Source organism: Eptatretus burgeri, chromosome 14 (genome assembly GCF_056783735.1).
Source record: "Eptatretus burgeri isolate ZD-2024b chromosome 14, Ebu_testis_v1, whole genome shotgun sequence".
In the NCBI taxonomy this organism is placed as follows: domain Eukaryota; kingdom Metazoa; phylum Chordata; class Myxini; order Myxiniformes; family Myxinidae; genus Eptatretus; species Eptatretus burgeri.
This window is the reverse complement of record NC_140974.1, coordinates 27,040,902-27,065,644: the sequence shown is the minus strand read 5'-3', so window position 1 is coordinate 27,065,644 and position 24,743 is coordinate 27,040,902. Positions and strand designations below refer to the sequence as shown.

Genomic DNA, 24,743 nt, shown 5'->3' with positions numbered 1-24,743 from the left:
AACCGATGAGCAGGCCGTGTTGGTGTAAACATCTATCATTTCAAACCGATGGCAGGACGCCATGGTGCACATTTTCGTTTTAATATTCATTTTAATTTTTTGTTCCTCTCATCAAAAATGACTTCTCTTTATACCGTTAACATTTTCTGTTACTTTGAAAATACCACTTAATCAACCAAGCACCCTAATTTGCAATTCAGCACCAAAGCTATCTTGATTTGCAAAGACATTGAACACCAAATACCCAATTAGAATTGAAAGACAATTCTTTCCAGACTAGTAGAAAATTCTGGTGAGGTGATGCATGTCGTGTAGTCCATCCATCTTTGTCTGTCAACGTTGGTGAAAATTTCCACTAACTTCTGGTGGCAATTCTCCATTTTGTTTGAGCCATTTTTCATGAAGTCAGAGAGGGGGTTTTTTTTGTTTGTATTTAAAGCATTTCCAGCTGTACGTAAAGTATCGAAAATGGGATTTGAATAAAATCCTTTCAAGACAAGAGTGGAGGTACATCAAACCATCCTGCACACACACACCACACACACACACGCACGCACACACACACGCACACACACAGTCAATGTGCAGTTGGCAAAGACAAAGTTGCCTGATGTGCTCTGATTTTGAATGGCTGTAGGCTCAGGTAAGCTGCAGGACCATCGAGTTCAAAACACCTGGTTTCGGATTTGATAGGGTTTAATAAAGTGTTTGAATATATTTTACAGTCACGGAGCTCACTTCCGAAATCAATTTGGTTTTAAACAAATCCTGTTTTGCTTCAATAACCTATTACTCTGAGTAAGAGACAAAGCATAAGTATCTCAAGCGACCTGCTCGAGCTGTCCTTGGCAGTGAAGATTTTAAAAATAATCAAGCAATGAGTGACAGCTTTGCAACCATGAAATAATCAGCCCATTAAACCCTGACATGGAGGTGATTGTAAAAGCAACTTCGAAAAACAAAAATATTTAAAAATGAATAAATACTGACTAACAAATAACCAAGAAGAAGACGTCGTGCGGAGCACGAAACTTGTAAAATCCATAAAACAAATTTGACCTCAAAAATAATTGGTGATTGAATCAAATGACCAAATATGCAACTCCTCTTCAAATTTCAAGTGAATCGGAAGAAAATTGACAATTTTAGAATTTTGGCCTAGGTTGACCTTTTGGCCGATGCGGACCTACAAAATAATTGGTGGTTGAATTCAGTGACCTGATCTGATAATCCTCTTCAAATTTCAAGTCAATTGGGTGAAAATTGGGATTTTACAAATACCACCATAGTTGTTGACCTTTGTCCTATGTTGACCTTTTGGTCCATGTTGATCTCAAAAATAATTGGCTGGTTGAATTCATTGACCTGAAATATAAATCCTCTTCAAATTTCAAACCAATCAGATGAAAATTGAGGATTTTTGGAAATACCGCCTTAGTTGTTGACCTTGGGCCTATGTTGACCTTTTGGTCGATGTTGACCTTTAAAATAATTGGCTGCTTGAATTCAGTGACATGAAATATAAATCCTCTTCAAATTTCAAGTCGATTGGATGAACATTAAGGATTTTAGAAATACTACCTTAGCTGTTGACCTTTGGCCGACATTGACCTTTTTGTCGATGTTGACTTCGAAAATAATTGAATGGTTGAATTCATTGACCTGAAATATATATATATATATATATATATATATATATATATATATATATATATATATATATATATATATATATATATATATATATATATATATATATAAATATATATATCCTCTTCAAATTTCAAGTCAATCGGATGAAAATTGACAATTTTAGAAATTTGCCTTATGTTGACCTTTTGGCCTATGTGGGCCTCAAAAATAATTGGTGGTTGAATTGAGTGACCTGAAATATAAATCCTCTTCAAATTTCAAGTCAATCAGATGAAAATTGAGGATTTTAGAAATACCGCCTTAGTTGTTGACCTTGGGCCTATGCTGATCTTTTGGTCGATGTTGACCTTAAAACTAATTGGCTGTTTGAATTCAGTGAAATGAAATATAAATCCTCTTCAAATTTCAAGTTAATTGGATGAACATTGAGGATTTTAGAAACACCACCTTATTTGTTAACCTTGGACCTGTTGACCTTTTGACCTCAAAAACAATAGACTTCTTCCTTCTGCCAAACTATACCATGTGGTGAAGTTTCGTGAAGATCTGTTGAAAATTGTGACCTGTAGGCGACAAACAGACAGACAAACAGACAGACAAAGTTGAAGTACTCATTGAGTTCCATGAACCTGCAAAGTTTCATTTGTATCGATGCACTCACCTGGTCGCTAGGGGGCCTTCAATATTCGCCAATTTTCGCGCATACCATAATTGTAGGGGGCGCTGTGGGTAAAGTATTCCATATATCACAAAAACCGGAATATATTTGATAGAGCATCACCTGTAGATCATTCGTGCCAAATTTCATAACCCTAACGTGGGATAATGGCTTTCGGAATTTATTTCGCGTGAACGGTACTGATTTTGAAGGTTTTTCGGTTGTTGCTAGGGAACCAAAGCGTCCCAAGCATCCATCACAATTTCTAAAGCACGAGGTCACCCGAGTTTGGTCAAAATCCGCCCAAGTTTAGTATCAATTATGCTGATGACAAACGAACAAACATCCAAACAAACAGACAGAATTACTGACAATAAGGGTCACCTATTTCGGCAACCCAATATTTCGGTGACCCAACAGACAGAGAGAGACAGCATAACAGAATCGACTCACCAATATACTTGAAAAATCTTATATTTTGTAAGTAACAAGAGGTATTACAAAGGGCCACAAAGCTATATTTGGAGCAAAATACTGAAAACGAAGTGATAACAGTTGTTAGTGGTATGCATACTCAGTTCAACAAAATGTCAGAATCACATTTGTGTTATTGTGCCGAATGTGAAATTCAATCTCCTTATCCTTCTTGGAATCCATGCACAATCCAAAGTCCAAATCAAAGTGCCTCCTGAGTTTAAAAAAAAAACCAAATTCAAGTCCCATCGTATCAGAATACCAGTGAATGCAAAATGCTTTAAAATCACGCAATTGTTAATTAGAATGAGTTCATTGCTTTGAACCATGCATGACGCAAGTAATGACCACGCAAGAACATACCACATACACAAGCACTTACCAATGGGGAAACGGACTCGAACCCTCCCAGCTTCCGTGTGTTTATTTCATTTTTTCCCCCCCATACTTAAAATCGGCACTTCATTCATTACGGTAGATAAAATGTAACATTTTGGACATCCATGCACTCCGAGCATTGAGGTTACACTCTCCGGTAAGGGCCCTCATGCCTACCAGCATTACAATGTACCCTCACACTCGAGGATATCTTGAAGAGCCACCTGATGGTCAGTCAGAGCACGACCCCCAGTGAACCTATATTTTCTCTGAAGTAGGGATGGTGCAACATTTGCCCTATAGCTACAAGCAATGCCAAAGTGTCAGTGACACCCTTGTAAGGAATCTATGAAATGGTACAAAATGGCAGTGACACGATGCTAGAAATATAATAGACAGTTGGAATTAATACCCTGAATATTATTTTTATGTAAAATACTTTTGGTAATATAGTGAGTACATGATATTAAAAGAAAATGTCACATGATACAGCCCAAAATACTTCCTTTCATAGGAAATGACAGGGTGTCCTACTGCACCTGTAACGATGTGATTAAACTGTAGAGGTAAATTTACCATGTCCATAAACACAGTACTTTTCCCACATTAAAGATATAATATTATTAAAGAAATGAAATCTAACATGTAAAGGAATTTTTCTTTTATAATGATTCATTAGCATACAATGTTAAACTGTTTTCTTAGACAAGCTAGCTGAATGGAGGTTAAAAACAAAATGTTTCCATATATATCATGTGTAGCTTGCAGCCCAGTCAACAAATGTCTTCACTTGCGTGTTGGATCTTCCGAGAGCTTCTTGAGCCGTTTCTTCAACTCGATGGGAAAATGCTCGTAGCATCGCTTACACACGGGTTTCATATCAAACTCCACAAACTTGTTCCTAAGGACAGGGTATGAGGGACAAACGTAGTGTTGACTTGGTTGAACGGCGCAACGCTTCCGACCAACATCGGGGTGGAAGGGTGAAGGGTTCACCTTTATCTTGAACACAACAGTACAATCGTTTCTGCGACCCAGAAAGTTCCTTTAATTTTCCCCTTAAATAAAATCCCACCAAGTTGAACATGACAGTGTATTTGAAAAATTATTGGAAAAAAGTGTTGGTATGAGGTTCCATACAATTTGCCAAATTCAGAGCCAAAGTGCAGGTTCATGTTGTGATTCGTGTTCAAAATATAACATTCAAATGAAATTAAGTAGTTCATCGATCATCGACTGATGTCTGTCAGACAGATGGATAGAGTGAACTAATTGCTTAACCCTGCTTATCGCTTCGTGCACGGGGAATAACTAACTTAAAACTGCAGCTTGTGCTCATCAGGGTGTCACCGGGTGTGTAGCGTGGGTTTTACGGAGTTGTGACTGTTACGCCCAAATTGTGTTTAAACATTAATTTGTTAGTTAGTTAGTTCTACCCGCCTCGTTTGAGACACCGGACAGGGTTTTAACGTTAAAGTGTAGGAATTGTTATACTGTTGTGGAGCCGGGTATCGGTGGCGAGCACGACTGCTAGGGGGAGCAGTAGGGTCGGCTCCACTGAACACACCCGGAATTTAGGTCGTACCTTTCAGATAAATCTGAAAGGTCACAGGTCCCTTATCGGACCGAAGATCGCCAATAGGTCGACCACGTGGGATAGGGTCAATTGCCAATTTCAATATACGTAAATACCCACGTCGTCCAAACTACCGGGGAAATTCACCCTCGGCAGGATCTGCGCGATCCAGGCCGTTACCGAGCCGGATCCGAGTCATACCCCGAGCGGAGAGTACCAGAACCCTGCCGGCCGATTGCACGATTACGGCAACAATGAGGCCTCCTAATTCCCGTTCGCAGCGCGGCAAACCAATGATAGAAATGACAAAGAACGAGCTGGTACATTCAACAAGAGGGGAATTTATTTACAACAATAATTGGGGAGGGGAACACAGAGCAGAGTTATCACAAATAAAGAAAGGTATCAAATATACAAGCAATTCCTTAAACAGTTCTACTTAACAGACGGGGCCCACAGACACACACGCACAAACAAATACCCAGAAAGAGATGGACCTCGAGGTCTTTATTGTCCCTCCAGCTCGGAGGGAAGACGAGCTGAGGGAAGAGAACGTGCTGGCTATCTGGCCGCGTTCGCGCGGCTCGACGTCCACACCTTCCCGGAGCACCAGTCACCAAAGAACGGACCAGGGCAGCTAAATCCAGAGGAGGCGAGACGAGGTGATCTCCTGTGATGAGATGGTCGACCGCTTGTTGTAATGCGCCAGACGAGACGCCTCGGATGCGCACGATGCAGTCAGCCGCAGACCCAGACAGAAACGCGCTCGAGAAGACGGGACGCAATTATTAATTCTTTCTTCCATCCTTCGGGGCATGGTCCGCTCCCCCGTGGCCTGCTCTCATTGGGTGCACGGCGTGTTGTGGCTCCGCCTTCTTGCAAAGGACCGCCCTGGCTTTTGGTCCATTCGTCGCCCATTGGGCAGAAAATGACGCATACCCTTATTTGGCGCCAAGCCAGAACGAAACGCTTCGTGACCATATTTGGTGCGAAATCCACACCGCCTGGGATATGGAATTCCGCCCACGCACACATGCCGGAGAGAGTGCGAAGAATGCCACAAGCAGAGTGTTGTTGTTGTAAAAGCGAAGATGGGCGTTGTTGTTGGGGATGTAAAAATCCTATCTATAAAATAACTGCGCAGCGCACGTACACTTAATCACCCATTAAGCATAGGCCGGGACCCTGCCTAGAAACACATACTTACCGATATAACTGATCTTTAGGACCTGGCTGTTGTGTGCAGTAAGCTTCCAAATTCGTAACAACACTACTGTACTATATTATCTGCCTGAAAGCAAAATTTAAAGTAGACTCAAAGATGACCAAGATTATTTGGGGGAATGGGTGAATAGGCAAGCTGAGGAGTAGATACAGTCAATATATAGACGCGGAAGTGAATAACGGAGGAGAACGGTGAAGAGGTACGTGGGAGTAAATGAATGGGTAAAGGGAAAAGTGCAGAGGGGGGTGTCAATCAAGGGAGAGAGGAGAGTGAGTGAAAGAATTAAGGGAAGCAGGTGAAGGGGTAGAAAAGGTAGTGTGATTTACATATTTATTTCTATGCAGCCTGTGGCTGCTGGCTGCATCATATTCTGGGGGTGCCCTGTTTCCAGGAAGTTGATACTCATTTTGCCGACCTCAGAAGATTGACAGGCTGAGTCAATCCACCTGGCGTTAATTCAATGGTTATAAAGGGGCTTGAACTCAAAACCCTAAGACCTCAAGCCAGCCACCTTAACCGTTAAACCAAAACCAGGCTTAGGTAGTGAGAGAAGGGATACAAGTGGGAGTGGATGAAGAGATTGAGCAAAGTGGGTGAATGGATTGAGTGGAAGTATGTGAAGGTATGACGAAGGTAGTGGGATACGAAGAATAAGTGGAAGTGGATGAAGACATTGAGGGAAATGTGTGAAGGGGTTAGAGGGGAATTGGAGAAGGGGTTGCTGAGTAAGTAGATTAAAGGGAGTAGGTTTGCAGGCATTATTTACAATCGGCCATTGAGTTACGTACTAGCATACAAGTTATCTTCTAAAAGATTCGGGTGAGTTCCTAAACTATAGCCATCACTTTGACATGAAATGAATTATCTACACGATGAAACTTTAACCATGAAGTGGTTAATGTACACCTTCGTTAGCTCACTGGCACTTGGAGAAAAATGTAAATAATCAACAGAAGCAGAGTAAACCAGGTTAAGCAGTTTTCGATTTGTATCCCACTGATATGCCAGATCTGCATCCGGATCTTAACCAAAATCTAATCGGCTTGTTCATGTCACCTACCAAACTCAACCACTAAGTTTCTTCTGAATCCGTCCACAACGTTTTGCTCTATCGTACTATACATCGTTTTTGACCCTATTATATCTCTCAACGGTAAAGAATCACTTTTTAAAAAATTATGTTAACCAGATCTGTATCCAGATCTTCACCACAATCAAATCAATTTGTCCTTGTCACACACCCAACCTGTCCACCAAGTTTTGCCCAAATCCATCCATAACTTTTTGAGATATCCTGCTCACAGACAGACAAACAGGGGTGAAAACATAACCTCTGTCCACCTTTGGTGGCGGAGGTAACTCGACAGTTCATAGAACACCTTACTCCACGCAGTCTTGAGAAACAAGGACATGGGCGGGGTTTGTGAGGGGAAAATTTGATTGGTCGAGATGACGTAAAATGCCATCATATTTTGTCCAAGTACTGCTCAACAAAAGGGTTTTGAAAGTGCCAAAAAGGGCGATTTGTGGTGCAGTGTACAAGTACATAATTAAATCTGAATAAAATAAAGATTTTAAAGGTTGTAAGAAAAAAAAACATTTTTGGATGTTTTCCGCCATCTTTCACGCCACCATATTTAACACGTTGCATTAGTTATTCATGCCTTCACTAATGTCCGTAATAACATTGCTAAAAACGTTAATTTGCATGTTTGGAATGATTTTCAATTTTGTTTGATTGCCAGAGACACAGACAGACAGACAGAGCAAAAATTATCTCTCTCCCCCCTGTGCATGTGTGATTGGGACAAATTCAGAGCCGAAATACTGTGAAACCACAGGTTCGTTTTTCCCCATTCATCTTCCAATTTGTGTTCAAAATATAACATTCAATTGAAATGAAGTTGTTCCTCGATCATAAACTAACGTTTGTAGACAGACAGACAGAAAGTGAACCAGTTGCTAAACCAAGCTTTTCGCTTTGTGTACGGAGGGTAACTAGGAAATGTTAGCAACATGAAAAGCAAAAATGTTAAGTTTTATGTTTAACACGTGATGAATGTGTGAAGGATTTGGAGCGATTTATTGAAGTTTGTGTACTCACTTCAAGGTGAGCTTTGAGTTGCAGGTCGAACAAGAAAAGCAGCCGACACACCAGGCCTTGTTCAGAGCAGACACCACTGCACGGGAAGGAACAAACCAAAAAACATGAGCCATAAAAACAAGCCACATCATCCAGCGCACCACCATCACATGACACACCATCACCAACCGGCACACCATCACCGCCTGGTACACCATAACCACCCGACACACCATAACGTCACGGCGTGTATGTTAACATCCGTGATAACATTACGGCATGTGTGTTAGCATCCGTGATAACATCACGGCATGTGTTAACATTCGTTATGTCACGGAGTGTGTGTTAGCATCCGTTATAACGTCACGGCGTGTGTGTTAGCATCCGTGATAAGGTCACGGCGTGTGTGTTAGCATCCGTTATAAGGTCACGGCGTGTGTGTTAACATTCGTTCTGTCACAGTGTGTGTTAACATCCGTTATGACGTCACGGCATGTGTGTTAACATCCGTTATGACGTCACAGCATGTGTGTTGGCATCCGTGATAACACGGCATGTGTTAACATTTGTTCTGTCACGGAGTGTGTGTTAGCATCCGTGATAACATCACGGCGTGTGTTAACATCCGTTCTGTCATGGAGTGTGTGTTAGCATCCATTATAACGTCACGGTATGTGTTAACATCCGTTATAATGTCACGGAGTGTGTGTTAGCATCCGTGACAACATCACGGCGTGTGTTAGCATCCGTTCTGTCATGGAGTGTGTGTTAGCATCCATTATAACGTCACGGCGTGTGTGTTAACACCCATTGTAACCACTGATCTCTATACTAACGTTAATTCGTTGAGCGGTCCTGAAGCCACCGGAAGTGCTGCATCCACCATATTCCTTCTCCCACAACACAGAAAATCCCGTTTGCATCAATACAAATACTTGCTTCAAGGTGCATATTTCATATGAAAATTCCACCTTCCTACTTGATTTTAGTCTATTCCTGGGTTGGAAAAAGCATTGCTATAGTATTTATGAAATGCCATTGTGTGCTTACGGTTGTAAAATCCACAACGGTCGTTATCATTGGAGAAGAGGAATCACATTTCATCGGTAAGTGGCATTCACTTTTGTTACCAACAATCACATTCATTCGTTTTGGGGTTGGCTTTGCATGTTGTATACATTTGAGTGCACTACCGGTCAAAGGTTTCAGAACACCCCCATTTTTTCCAGTTTTACTGAAATTTAAGCAGTTTAATGTTTCAATGTAATCTGTAATTAAAGCATAGAAGAAATAAACAATTGGAGATAAAAAAAAAATCATGGAATCGTTTTGTTGAACAAAATTTAATCTAAATTTTTGACTCATTAAAGTAGCCACTTTTTTCAGATATAACAGCCGAACATACTCGTGGCATTCTTTCCACAATAGAAATCAAATATTGTTCGGAAAGTTCTTCCCAACACTGTTGCAGAAGTTCCCACAAATATGTTGCACTTGTGGGTTGCTTTGCTTTCTTTCACCCTTCTGTCCAGTTCATCCCAAACTAGCTCGATGAGGTTTAAGTTTGGAGTCTGTGCTGGCTATTCCATGATTTGAAGCCAACCGTCTTGTTCTTTTCTTCTACGATAGTTCTGACATACCCTGGAGGTATGTTTTGGGTCGTTATCTTGCTGTAGGATGAACCCCTGACCAACTAGGCGTAGACCAGAGGGTATTGCATGGCACTGAAAAATGCTGTGGTAGCCCTTTTGGTTCAGGGTGCCAGTCACTCTGTGCAAGTCGCCAACTCTGGATCCAGCAAAAGAGCCCCAGATCATCATGCTTCCTCCTCCATGTTTGACAGTTGGTGTCACACACTGAGGAACCATCCTTTCATCTACTCGACGGCGTACAAAAACCCTGCATAATGAACCGAAGATTTCAAATTTTGATTCATCGGTCCATAAGACCTTCTTCCAGTTTTCAGTCGTCCACTGGTGGTGCTTCATGGGCCAGGCAAGCCTCTTTTTCTTATTTTGCCAAAAGAGCAATGGCTTTCTTACTGCCACTCGACCTGTCAAACCTGCAGCTCGAAGTCTTCTCTTCACAGTTGAAACTGAGAATTTTTCGACCAGTGTTGAGCTGTGCTTGAAGCTGCTGTCCTGTGAGCCGCCGATCACGCAAGCTGTTGATTCTCAGAAACTTGTCTTCTGATTGTGTTGTGGCTTTGGGACTGCCACACCTTTTCCTGTCAGAGTTTTCTACAGTTTCCAAGTGCCTTTTGATGGTGTAGGAAACTGTACTCACTGACACCTTGGTTTCTTTGCAATTTCTCCAACAGAAAGACCTACACTTTTGAGGGTTATCATAGTCTGTCTGTCTTCCTTTGTTAATTGTCTTTTTCTCGCTATTATGATGGCAATATACGACTTCCTGCAGTACAATATTGTCCAAATAATGCTTCAGAGGGTGTGGAAACACAGTCTGTTCCAACACTGCTTTTATACAGACAGAGGGTTTGTAACTAATCAACAAAAGTTGGGACACCTGAAGGGATTGTTTGCATCAACTTTCAAGGCTTAATTTACTTCCATTGGTGCAGAACAGCTGCAGTTGCTAACCCATGACTTGTTCTCTGAAAAGGGCCTTTTTTAACAACTCTGAAATGACGTTATTTTTCAGTTTTTGGTAACCTAAGCTTTTTTTTAACCTCTGGTAGTTTACCGCTTAGCTTTGTACCATTTCAGGGTATTCACTGGACTTGAACTGCTTAAATTTCAGTAAAAACAGAAAAATGGGGGTGTTCTAAAACTTTTGGCCGGTTGTGTATATCGTGATGACAGTTACTAATTCTTTCTTGTCCTTTCCCTAAATGGCTGAAGCTACAGGCGAAAAAAACCCCAAAAATAATGCATTGTTTGTGAGTACTTGGTATTTCTGTTTGACCCGTCTTAAGCTATGTTCATGATAATGAAATGATGGCATTGCATTATGATGGTTGAGGTCACCTGTCACCTGTATCGTACATGCTAACAGTTAATTTTCTTTCAAATATTCAACATATTACTATTTTGCAAATAACACACAAAAATACAATCCACTGAGAAAATGTTCTTATTCAAGACCCTCAAGCTGTGTGTATGCCTGGTGTTGACTTAATGGTTAGGGTGGTGGGCTTGGGATCCTAGTATCCTGAGTTCAAATTCCACTCGGCTGTTGAATCAATACCAGGTGGGGTTGACTCTGCCTGTCATCCTTCTGAGGTCGGCAAAATGGGTACCAGTTTGTGGTATCCAGTGTCGGCGTGGTGGCCTGTCCAGGATTGTGGTGACCTGTCCAAATAGCCAAGGAGACTGCTTCGTCAGCACCAATGCTCTGCACAGAGTATAGTCTCAATGGATGGATCGATACAAAAAAAACATTCCTTTTGACAGCAGTTGTGATTCTTTTCAAAATCACAATTTGATTGTTTACTCAGAGCCATTAATGGAAGATGACTTTGTGTCTTGATTGCTGTCTGCTTCTTTCTCTTTTTCTTTCTTTCTCACTCTGTCTTTTTTATCACCATCTTGTTGACAGCTATACCCAATCCATATGTCTATTTGTGTCTTTACTGTTACAATGATTACCTTTTCAAATCATTAAGTGAAGAACACATAAATCAACATACACATATCATTTACAGATAACCATTGTGGAAGAGTAATTTGTTGGCGTGTGTACAGTGATTTGTGTGAGTGATTTGGTACAGTGTTTTAATGTGTGTGTGTGTGTGTGTGTGTGTGTGTGTGTGTGTGTGTGTGTGTGTGTGTGTGTGTGTGTGTGTGTGTGTGTGTGTGTGTGTGTGTGTGTTTTTGACTGTCACCTCCAGATGCAGGTTTCAGAAGGTGTGATGGAGTCCTCCCATGGCTAAAAGTATCCACCTTCATTTCAGTGAAGGATCGTGATTCATGGACCAAGTTGTGAAGTTTTGTTCTCAGAGTTTCATTCCGAGGGCACTTTTCAGAATCGTCACTGAGCCCCGGACAGCTTCAATTTGTAGTTTGTTTGTGGTAATATTCCCGGGGATGGTTTATAAAATCTCCCTTAGGTTCTTCTTTATCTTTCCCATTGCTCCAATTATTGTGTGTGTGTGTGTGTGTGTGTGTGTGTGTGTGTGTGTGTGTGTGTGTGTGTGTGTGTGTGTGTGTGTGTGTGTGTGTGTGTGTGTGTGTGTGTGTGTGTGTGTGTGTGTGTGTGTGTGTAGGGTGAATGTCTTGCGTGAGGCATGCGTGTTAACCGTTTTCCGATCCAGTGTGTGGGAACTCATGGGAGAGCAAAGATGGCAGACAAATGGCTTCAAAAAATGAACTTCACCTCCTATCCAGTTAGTATAGAGATCAGTGGCTGTAACGTCACGGCACACATGATAACATCCGTTATAACATCATGGCACACACACAATAATAACCATTATAATGTCATGGCAAACACACACACGATAATATCAATTATGATGTCACAGCACACGCATGTTAACATCCGTTATATCGATCAACGATTTGGAACGGCACAAAGCAATGAGATTGTGAATGTTATGATGTTTATTACAACCACGTTTACTTACCATCTCCTTCAATAACCTTGTTGCAGAGATAGCAAACATCTCCAAAAAGCTGAGAGGAACAAAGATGAAGACATGAAACAGAGGTTGATCCACAATAAACAATGGCAATGGAAAAAAAACTACAACATGTACAATGTGTGCCAGCTTCTATATTTAAATAATATTGATTGGTCTGTGATGTTATGCATCAAGGATAAACATGCCAAAGAATAATTACAACAATAATCAGGAAAAGATGCAATCAATAAGCATGATGGTTCAAGGGAACAAACAGGCATGATGAGTGATGGTTGATGAAAAAAAATTGTAACCTATCCAGTGGTATCGTGTCCCCGGTGGTACAGTGTACCATTCCCTCAGTCCTTAGATAGTGACAATAAAACTCAATTCCATCACCACTCAGGCTTTAGTGAAACACCATCATGGACATGCACAGGTGACATACACCATTTAAAAAAATGCTCCTCGGCATCCCCTTTGTACACTCTTGCCTGGTTATAGTGATTCTCGCAGTACGCTAGGCCCTTGCGTTCGTAGTGTCGATGTCCCAAGAAGGGCTTCTCACACTTTGCACAAACAAAATGCTGTGGAATGAGTCAGGGTGAGAAAATGCAGTCATCAATCAATTTGGCTCAAAAAAAAAACTTTGGCAAGGCTAAGAATGTATGGAATTAGCCAGTCAGAGTTGGCTCAATATTAATAAAAACAAGAACAATCATTCAAGTATAATTGTGGAAAAGCGTATAATTTTCATTGTTTCATTTACATGTTAATTAATTTACACTTAGCTGCTTAATGAAAGATTACAAGATGTGAAAACAATTCAAGTATGAAATGAAAGACTATTGTGTAAAAGGAAAGAGAAAATAGGAGGAGGTGTACACTACCAGTCAAAAGTTTTAGAACACCCCCATTTTTCAATTTTTACTGAAATTTAAGCAGTTCAAGTCCAGTGAATAACCTGAAATGGTACAAAGCTAAGCGGTAAACTGCCAGAGGTTAAAAAAAAAGTTTCGGTTACCAAAAATTGAAAAATAATGTAAATCTCAGAGTTGTTAAAAAAGGCCCTTTTCAGGGAACAAGTAATGGGTTAGCAACTGCAGCTGTTCTGCAGCAATGGAAGTAAATTAAGCCTTGAAAGTTGATGCAAACAATTTCTACAGGTGTCCCAACTTTTGTTGATTAGTTACAAACCCTCTGTCTCTATAAAAGCAGTGTTGGAACAGACCGAGTTGCTCCACCCTCTGAAGCATTATTTGGACAATATTGCACTGCAGGAAGTACTGTGGGATATTGCTATCATAATGGTGAGAAAAAGACAATTAACAAAGGAAGACAGACAGACCATTATTGATATATTACTAAAACTCTCATCTTGCTTGTATGTGTGTGTGAATGTATGTATGTATGTATGTATGTATGTTCCCAAAATACAGCCAAAACGGTACAGGATAGCGCAAAAATTTTCAGGCCATCTTACTGACCATTCTCCTGTGGTGTGCAATATCAAGTTTCATTAAAATCGGGCAAAGAAAAAATTATTAAAAAATCAATTCCCGATTCAGTCAAGTACTCTTTGGGAGAATTTGATCAATGCAAACAACCTCAGAGGTATAGTTCACTGGAGCTATCTTTTTTTTTCTTGAAATTATTTATTTTAAAATCTCAAACATTTAGTATAGACAAAGAACAATTTATTTTTAAGCATAAAATAAACATCCTCATTTTGATCCAATACCTCTGTGTTCATTAATAAATAAAATTGTGTTGAGAAGATTACGCACAATAATATCTTCGACTTTCTTTTCTCCGTTTTTTTTTCACATTGACGCGCAATATCAAGTTTCGTTCAAATCTGGCAATGAAAAAAATTATTAAAAAATCAATTCCCAATTCAGTCAAGTACTCTTCAGGAGTATTTGATCAATGCAAACAACCTCAGTGGTATAGTTTGCTGGAGATATCTTTTTTTTTTTTCTTGAAATGATTTTTTAAACCGCTGTCACAATGGGAACCCAATGGGTTCACGGGTCGTTTAGTAACCCTTAAAAGTGTAGGTCTTTCCTTTCGAGAAATTACAAAGAAGCCAAGGTGTCAGTGAGTACAGTTTCCGACGCCATCAAAAGGCACATGGAAACTGGAGGAAACTCTGACATGAAGAGGTCTGGCAGACCCAGAGCCACAACACAATCAGAAGACAAGTTTCTGAGAGTCAACAGCTTGCATGATAGGTGGCTCACAGTACAGCAGCTTCAAGCAGAGCTGAACACTGGTCGAAGTAAGGAAGTCTCAGTTTCAACGGGGAGGAGAAGACTTCGAGCTGCAGGTTTGACAGGTCGAGTGGCAGAAAGAAAGCCATTGCTAAGATGGCAAAATAAGAAAAAGAGGCTTGCCTGGGCCATGAAGCACTGCCAGTAGACTACTGAAAACTGGAAAAAGGTCTTATGGACCGATGAATCAAAATTTGAAATCTTCGGTTCATCACGCAAGGTTTTTGTACGCTGTCAAGTAGGCAAAAGGATGGTTCCTCAGTGTGTGACACCAACTGTCAAATATGTAGGAGGAAGCGTGATGAGCTGGGGGGGGTCTTTTGCTGGATCCTGAGTCGGCAACTTGTACAGAGTGACTGGCACCCTGAACCAAAAGGTCTAAAACAGCATTTTGCAGCGCTATGCAATACCCTCTGCTCTATGCCTAGCTGGTCAGGGGTTCATCCTACAGCAAGATAACGACCCAAAACATGCCTCCAGGCTATGTCAGAACTACCTTCGAAGAAAAGAACAAGACGGTAGGCTTCAAATCATGGAATGGCCAGCACAGTCTCCATACTTAAACCCCATCGAGCTGATTTGGGATGAACTGGACAGAAGGGTGAAAGCAAAGCAACCTACAAGTGAAACACATTTGTGGAAACTTCTGCAACAGTGTTGGGAAGAATTTTCCAAACAATATTTGATTTCCATTGTGGAAAGAATGCCACGAGTATGTTCGGCTGTTATATCTGCAAAAGGTGGCTACCTTGATGAGTCAAAAATTTAGATTAAATTTTGTTCAACAAAACGATTCCATGATTTATTTTTCATCGGCAATTGTTTATTTCTTCTATGCTTTAATTTCAGAGTACATTGAAACATTAAACTGCTTAAATTTCAGGAAAAACTGGAAAAATGGGGGTGTTCCAAAACTTTTGACCGGTGGTGTATAAGCAATCTGGGTAAAAGATAATGTATCGCGAGAAAGGGATGATATTAATGAATGAATTAATTTAGAGGTTTGTGTGTGGATTGAGGTGAGAGACTGTAAGAATAGTAACATATTCTGAGGATGATTTACTTGGGCTATGGTGTGAGAGAAGAGGAGGAAAGAAGGATTCATGAATAATTCTCAAAGGCATGTGGTAAGGGAAGGGCATTGATTTTTGGGGATTTAAACTTGCCAAGGATAGATTGGGTCCAGGAACAGGGAAAGGGTAAAGTACATGAGGATTTCCTAGATCTAGTCCAAGATTACTGTACTTTATAACTCAGTTTGTAGATAAACCAACCAAGGGGAGTGCAGTGTTAGACCTCATTTTAAATAATGATCCTAATATGGTGAAGGAGGTGGAGGTAGGAGATCATTTTTGGACAAGTGACCATAACGTAGTGTGTGCAAGGATTCAACGCAACCAATTACGAATCGTCTTATAAAACGATGAATCATACAAAATTTAAGTAAACCTGTTTTTAAGCTTCTCAGAATTAATCTTCGCTGGTGAGTATCTGAACAGGAAGGAGTCGACTGTATTTCATCTGCTCTTCCATCTGACCTGCAATGTGTAATCTCTAAAATGGATCCCTGGGGGATCACCATTGATCTCATCCTTTTCATTCACTCTCGCCAAGAAACTGAGCAGCTCTCAAGCATAGCTTGCATTATGTAAATTTCAACTAGCAAACAAGCCTGGCATTGGCATTGCAGTTAGGGTGGTGGTTTGGGATCCTAGCGTCCTGAGTTTGAGCCCTGTTGGCTGCTGAATTAACACCAGGGGTTAACTCAGCCTGTTATCCTTCTGAGGTTGGTGAAATGAGTACCAGTGTGCTGGTAATTGGGGCACTGCATCAGCGGCATAGCCACACCCCTAAAGCCGCTGTCACACCTTGACGATTTAGCCAGCGTATGCCGACGTATGAAAAATTTGTCTAATACGCTGGCACACGTCGAATACGTTATGGGTAAGTTTTGTATACGTTAAGAGCATGCTGGCATATATCGTAGTATGCTGGCATACGTCGTAGTACGCCGAGCTCGTCAACAAATTTTAACATGCTCAAAATTTTTTGACGTATGCCAGCGTATGACTCACACGTTCCACATACGCTGGCCATAAGTTGTAGGCACGTTACGCGATCGTTGACACACGTCGACACACGTTACTTGTAAGTTACTCATAAGTCGAAACACGTCGAGGTAATGTTTAGCATACCCGAAACTTATTTCTAACCTATGAGTAACGTGTTGTAGGCACGTTACGCAATCGTTGATACACGTCGACACGTTACTTGTAAGCTACTCATAAGTCGAAACACGTCGAGGTAATATTTAGCGTCAGTGTTCCAGACTCCATGGTTTTTTTTTCAGTTTTTTTTCTTCGGCATGATGGTGATGTTGACACTTTGATTTCTAGTGTGGTTATAATAAAATATAAATAATAGGCTGCCGCTCAACGATTTAAATCATAACTGCACTGGAAATCGAAGTGTCAACATCACCGTCATGCCGAAGAAAAAAAACAAAACAAAAAAAAAATCATGGAGTCTGGAACACTGATGGGTTCCTCCTGTGTGAACCCCATTTTTATACACAAATTCCCCTAAACGCTGCCAATACGCCATTATACGGTAGCTGTAAGTTAGAAACACGTTCAGTAAGTTATGTGGTCGTCGAGAAGACGTCAAATACATCTACATATGTCAATATGCGTTGGAGGTACGTTACACATAGGTTCAAAGCACGTTACTCATCGGTTCAAAGCACGTTACTCATAGGTTAGAAATAAGTTTCGGGTACGCTAAACATTACCTCGACGTGTTTCGACTTATGAGTAACTTACAAGTAACGTGTATCGACGTGCCTACAACTTATGGCCAGCGTATGCGGAACGTGTGCGTCATACGCTGGCATACGTCTAAAAATTTTCAGCATGCTTAAAATTTGTCGACGTACTCGGCGTACTACGACGTATGCCGGCGTGCTTCAGCGTGCTCTTAACGTATACAAAACTTACCCATAACGTATTCGACGTGTGCCAGTGTATTCGGCACATTTTTCATACATCGGCATACGCTGGCTAAAACGTCAAGGTGTGACAGCGGCTTGACACTTCAATGTCTGGTGCAGTTATGATTTGAATCGTCGAGCCGCAGCCTTTTAATAGGCTACGCCACGTGATCGTCGGCGATACGCTGCCGCGCTATGCATAAGTTAGACTATCGTTGGGCATAGGTTGTGAACGCCGACAACACGCTAAGCATTCGTTGGTATAAGTTATCTATATGTTATCGAAACGTTCTGTGTACTTTACTAATACGTTATGCATACGTCCAACTCGTTATGAATACGTCCAAAACTGGAAAAAAAGATCAATAGTTCAGCGTACGCCAGCGTTTTACATACATTTAGATACGTTGCCAGACGCTGGCTAAAACGTCAAGGTGTGACAGCGGTTTAACCAATGATGCAACCAGCAGCCAAAAAAGCTGCACATGAAGGGAGCTAGCAAACTAATAACAAGATCTTATTTGACCTCTGAAAGTCCAAAGTCTGGCAAAATATTTCGGTTTGGAGATTTTTGCACGTGTGGGTCAAATCTGCAGCTGGCACTTCCACCTCATTAAAGCAAACATTTCTGAACCGGATCCATCGTGTTTTTCTTCTGGTATATCTTCTTCCCTGTATTGCTGTTTGCGTTTCCATCCAATTTTCTGTTAAATCCTTATTGTGCTGTATTTGCTTAATTCGTTTTTGTGTTGTTCAAGGCTTAATTTACCCGCTCCTCAGATTGCAGCTGTGCAAATTCTGTTGCTTTTGTCTCTATGTTCCTCATTTTGAGTCATTCTTTCCAAATGTTTTACTTCTACTTCCAACGTTATCCCACTTCTTCTCGTCACTTCAAGAAATAAAAACAAACAAAATTTTTTATTTATTAAATCGTTATTGTGGTGTATTTGTTTAATTCGTTTTTGTGTTGTTCAAGGCTTAATTTACCCGCTCCTCAGATTGCAGCTGTGCAAATTCTGTTGCTTTTGTCTCTATGTTCCTCATTTTGAGTCATTCTTTCCAAATGTTTTACTTCTACTTCCAACATTATCCCACTTCTCCTCGTCACTTCAAAAAATAAAAACAAACAAAAAATTTTTTTTCCACTCCACAATAATTTATTTCTTCCTGAACTTCTTTCTCCCTGTGTACGTCTGGGACTACATTCTTTTTTTTCTTCTCCATTTTCTCAATATCTTCCTCCATACTGAATCTTTATTAAGCCTGGTGTTGGCTTAGTGGTTAGGATGGTGGCTTGGGATCCCAGGGTCCTGAGTTCAAGCCCTGTTGGCTGCTGAATTAACACCAGGGGGTTGACTCAGCCTGTCATCCTTCCGAGGTCGGCGAAATGAGTGCCAGTGTACTGGTCCCGGTGTATGCCCCGGTTAGAATAGGTGTACCATATCCCTGTGTGTCGTAAGAGGCGACCAGGGTTGGCGTCAGGAAGGGCATCCGGCCATAAAACATTGCCTCAAAAAAAGCCAAACCCCTGCACAGCAGGGGAAAATGGCTGTAAAAATGGTCATATTTTATACTGAATCTTTATTAAATATAAACACTTCTTCCTCCTATTTTATAAAGCATTTTAAAACATTGATAAATGCTTCACTTTCCAGAGGAGTAGAGGCAGATTGAGATTTTTGGGGCCCTGGGCACAAAAAATATTTAGGCCCAAAAACAAGAATGCAACTTCTTCTCCTCCTCCTCCTCTTCCCTTTATAAGGGTTGAGATCCATTGGCACCAAGCTTCTGCCCTGCCTTGACCATGATACTCTACCAGTTCCTTCTGTCATCAGCCAACTCTCTCCACTCTCTAACCACCCCTACGTTATTGATCTTCCTCCTCACACAATCCCTCATCTCAACCAAAATCTACCTCTTTTTATCCTACCTTACCCCCTCAACTTATCTGCTCTCTTTGCCATTCTGTCTTGCCCATCCGCATCAAATGTCCAGCCCATCTCAGCCAGAATTTCACCAATCTCCCCGTCAAGCTCATCTACATACCAATCTCCTCCCTCAGTTCATCCATCCTCCATATATCCACTTTCTTCTCTCCCGCAATCCTCCTGACCCAGTTGTCCTCACAAACCTGCAACCTCTGTTGTTGTCTCTCTGTCAGTACCACCGTCTCCAGACCATAAAAGTCGTTACACATGAGATCAGAACCTTGCCTTTCAATTTCCTTCATATATTTCTGTCTGCCATTACTCCCTTCACAATCCTCCGTGCATTCGCACCCACACGAATCCTCCTCTACACCTTTGCCTCAGACTTAACATCCCCGGTCACTGTTCCCCCTCAGATACTCAAACCTATTTCCCTGTCTGACCTCCTTCCCTTCTAATCTGATATTAATTTATTTTCTTTGCTGCCTGACCCACATCACCTCAGTCTTCTCCATACTCTTCTTCAGCCCATGCTTCCCAAATGCCTCCTTCCACTCCCCCAGTACTTCCTGCATCTCCCACCTACTCTCCACAACAACAGCCAAATCATCTGCATACAAGATCCTCCCCCCATATTACCCATCATGTTCACCCTCCTGCTTAACAGCTCCATCACCATGATAAACATGAGTGGGCTGAGAGCGCTTCCCTGCATCGAACCGATGTCCACACTGAACTCCTCCAGAATCCTAGAACCAATGAAGACTCTTTCCTCTGTTCCCTTGTACATCCCTTCCACCAACCTAACTTCTGCTTCCGGCACTCCCATCCCAGTGTAACCACTCCTCATTTTCATAAATGCCAAGATGAGCCAATGAAAAAAGCCAAGAATTCACAAGGTTTTGGAAAAGCAACGATAATAGAAAACCTATAGAAAACCAAGACACCAAGGTGAACAATGAATAGCCAAGATCTTGTGAAAAAAGCCAAGGAGTGGTCACACTGTCCCATCCATCTCAGTGTCGCCATCACCATCTCTCTGGGGACAGTGTTGTAGGCCTTCTCCAGGTCCACAAATCCCAATGCCATTTCAGCTTGCACCTCCAACCTCTTCTCCACCAGCTGTCTCAGCGTGAACATCCCCATCCGTCATCCCCCAACCCTTTCTAAACCCTGCTTCTCTTCTCTGATCTCCATCTCCACACTCTTCCTTATCCTCCTCTCCAACACCTTCATGACATGACTAAGCTCTTCAAGCTGATTGGTAATGGAACACACACAAGCACTTGCAGGGGTGTGTTGAGTTACCAAGTTTTTATTTTTATTTTTATTTTTTGTATGCACAGATGAGGCTCATGGAAGACCTAAAAGTTTCTTATAGAAAGCTCACCAAGTGGCTTAAGCACTCAAAGAAGCAGTCCAACCAAACCGTTGATAAGGAATGGTTGGCTTAGAAAGCTGATTGGGAATGGAACACACCCCACATGTGTTAAGCCTCGTATCCTTTTCTGGTTCTGCAGTTTGTGTGATGAAAAAGTGAATTCCGGGTGATTTTTAAACCCTTCTTCGCTGTTGTTGAGCTATTTTCTGCTTTTCATCACCGCTGGGGTAGTTTTGTTTCATCCTTGGGACAGATGCTCTGATTTTTTAAAAAACGCAATGTTCGGCAGTGCACATGGGTTCGTCCATTTACTCATGAGGGGTGTTTTGTGATCGTAAAATAAATTGTCGTGTGGATTTCCTAAACAATATCGATGTGTATTAACATGAGCAATTATACAAATTTTATTGTGATTGTTGCATTTGATTACATTAAACATAGTTATTATTTCACTTGCTTTCTCTGCTAACCTCACACCCTAATTTTGGAATAGTCCTGTCGAGTTAAACATCAGGGGGTGGGGGGGGTGCCTCGAGAAAGATTGTGAGCTACGAATGGTCATGTGGGGCCCCATGTTATCTGGGGGGCCCAAGCAATTGCATGGGTTGCATGGCCCTCACATCGCCTCTGCCCGGGGCCCACATTGAGGTTGGGGCCCGTGGGCAGGGGCCCTGCATGCCCATGCACTAATACACCACTGCTAAGGACTACCCCACATGTTCTTCATCACCACAATCTATTCCTTTTCACAAATATTATTTTCCAATACTGACTGTCAGCTAAGCATTTGGTTCACAAACCCTCCTCCTGAACCTTCAGCACCAGCTTTCTCCGCGATTTCAACAAAAATTCTTACCTCCCATCCCATTATATTGTTATGCTTGTGGGGGTAGGTCAAATGATGTTAGTCGAGATAAGAATGCATAGCTTCGCATGGGCCATGTGATGCGGTTAGGAACAACAATGACGTCACTTTAATTCAGGGAACTTGTAGTGCGAAGATGTATTTTTGTTCCCCCCCCCCCCGCCATACAGGGGATGGGGGTCGTGATAATTAGCGGAGGGATTATGGGTAAGATTCCTTGTTTGTAACAACCCCTTGGAGCCATCCCTGGGTTTGGGAAATGAGGACGGGGCTTCTGCGGTGTTGTAGCAGGACATGATGGAAATTGAGGCTGTAGTCAGCACAGGATATAACACAAGAAAAATGCACAAGGAGAGGAGGAGGAGGGGAGATTTGATACTGAGAGTATCAGGCTGGGAGAACGACGTTGGAGAATGTAGTATAGGGCCCATGAAGATCACGGTGACAAACTAAAAAGAAGGTTCGAGAAGGTCACGTGATCAGGGGGGGTGATAAAGGAGGCAAGCCTGTACTGGTCTGCCCTTCTCTCTCGCATGGCTCCCTCTCTTGGCTCTGCATCCACGCTGACTTAGCTTGATGTCCATCGCATGGTCATGCACCCCGCTTCAGCCTGTCCCCTGGTTCCATCGCCTCACGTTTGCTATTTTTGGTGCAGAAGGGAGGTCAGCGTTGGATGCGGAGGAGTGCATCTGAGGAGATTTGGTCAGTGCCGAGCGTTTAGTGCCAAGGGCCAGTGGACATTTTCCTGCCTTCTGCTCACGAGAGATCTGTGCCTGCTCACTGGACAGATAAACCTGGCCTCTGGGGGATTTTCTGGGTGTTCCGTACCTACGCCATTGCTTGACTGGTGTGTCTGTGTGTGGGAGTGCCCCATTTAGATATTTTTTTATTTGTTTCTTGGTGCCTTCTATTTGCTTTTGCTTGATTCTTTTCCTTGTACATAATTGTTGAACATTTGATTATTATCTTGCCAAAACGAAGTTTTTGCAAGATATGTTAGTCAGCTTGTATGGTTTTTTATTTTTTAATTTTTTTTGGGGGTTTTGTTCGTCTGTAATCACGTATAAAAAATTCTGCAGAGCACAGTTATCATTGGAAATTTTTGTAACTTCGCATATCAGAGGCCTTTTGAGGTCCCTTTCAGTGCACAAAATTTTGAAGGTTAAGGTCAAAGGTCAAGGTCACTTTGTCGCAAATCAGGGGAGTCGACGAAACCCTTATTTTTTGAGTAATTTTGATCGGATCGTCTTAAAACTTCATGGGAATATAGTTCATGGTCTGGTGCTCAGCTGATTAATTTTTGGTGGCGATTGGCCTTGACCTTCATATGTTTTTTAAATTTTTTTAATTTTTATTTTTTGGTCTGTAATCATGTATAAATCACTCTGCAGAGCACAGTTATCATTGGAAATTTTTGTAACTTCGCATATCGGAGGCCTATAGAGGTCCCTTTCAGCGCATAAAATTTTGAAGGTCAAGGTCACTTTGTCGCAAATCGGGGGAGTCGACGAAACCCTTATTTTTTGAGTAATTTTGATCGGATCATCTTCAAACTTCATGGGAATATAGTTCATGGTCTGGCGCTCAGTTGATTAATTTTTGGTGGCGATTGGCCTTGACCTTCATGGTTAGCGCCTAAGGTCAAACGTATTTGACCCCAAGGTCAAATTTTCAAGTTTTAGGAACCATATCGTGTAGTACCTCAAATTGAACACCTCGATGAGTGCTTTCTAGATATGTCAAGCTTGAGACATTATGACGTCATTTGGTGACGTTATGAGGCAAAAGCATATTTTTCATGGTTACTCTGTAGAATGATTCTCATCGGAATCTCTCGTAGGCAGATATTCCTCAAGGAGTCACTCCTGGTGGATAGCAGCTCTGTTCACCTCAGTGTGACCTTAAAGAAGTCACACGTGGTCACCTTTTGGCAAGATACGGGTCACCCTGCAGGTGACATTGGTTTATTTTTTTATTTATTGTTGCATTTCCTGCATTATGGTGCATTTTCTTGGTTCGGGTGATTATACACGCAAAATCCCCAGTCAAGTCTCCCATTACTTTACATTTTGTGCGTGCGCAAAAGGTTCCCGCCAAAAACACGAACGCCTCGGCTGTAACCATTTGACCATCCGTGCACGGTCGGTTTTAACTGGCCGTACATGTGACAATATTTATCTTTGTTGGAATTAGTATCCCTCCACTTGATGTCCCCTCTTTTTGCTACCATCCTCGCCGAACCGACTCAAAGCTTCATGTCCCCCCTTAATGCATTTCCCATCATCCCACCCTATCAATGCCCCCCCCCCGCCCACTCACCCACACCCTCAATGCTTCCTCTAACCTCATCCACTAAAACCTTCCCCCACAGCTCACAAACTCAAACTTTTGGTTGCAAAGTCTCCTCCACTCCCACCTCTTGTTTGTCTGTGTTGTACTGTCCTAACAGTGATGACTCCATCTACATATCTCTCAGACAATGTGGACAAACTTTGAACCACTCATCCCAACCCTTTCTTCCTCATATGTGGTGATTTAAATTGTCACCATGCAACTTGGCTGGGTGTTGGTACCTTTCTCACCAGCCATGGCACTTCAGCAAAGGACTTCTATTACTCCATGGGACTGACTCAATCTGTGACCTTTCTAACCCAGAATCCTCCCTTTTACATGAGGTG

General features: G+C 41.7%; 1 protein-coding gene across 6 annotated transcripts in view; it reads right to left on the bottom strand.

The window, feature by feature from the left end:
• Positions 1–2,769: 2,769 nt before the first annotated feature.
• Positions 2,770–24,743, bottom strand: part of LOC147012848 (LIM and senescent cell antigen-like-containing domain protein 1) — a 98,358-nt gene continuing 76,384 nt past the window's right edge. For all 6 annotated transcript variants that reach the window (XM_085854125.1, XM_085854126.1, XM_085854127.1 and 3 more), the window contains exons 7-10: positions 13,124–13,216; positions 12,633–12,681; positions 8,069–8,144; positions 2,770–4,064 (exon numbers count right to left, since the gene is read on the bottom strand). In XM_085854125.1, coding sequence (XP_085710251.1) covers positions 3,950–4,064; positions 8,069–8,144; positions 12,633–12,681; positions 13,124–13,216 — 333 coding nt within the window. In that variant the 3' untranslated portion in view covers positions 2,770–3,949. The remainder of the gene's footprint in view (positions 4,065–8,068; positions 8,145–12,632; positions 12,682–13,123; positions 13,217–24,743) is intronic.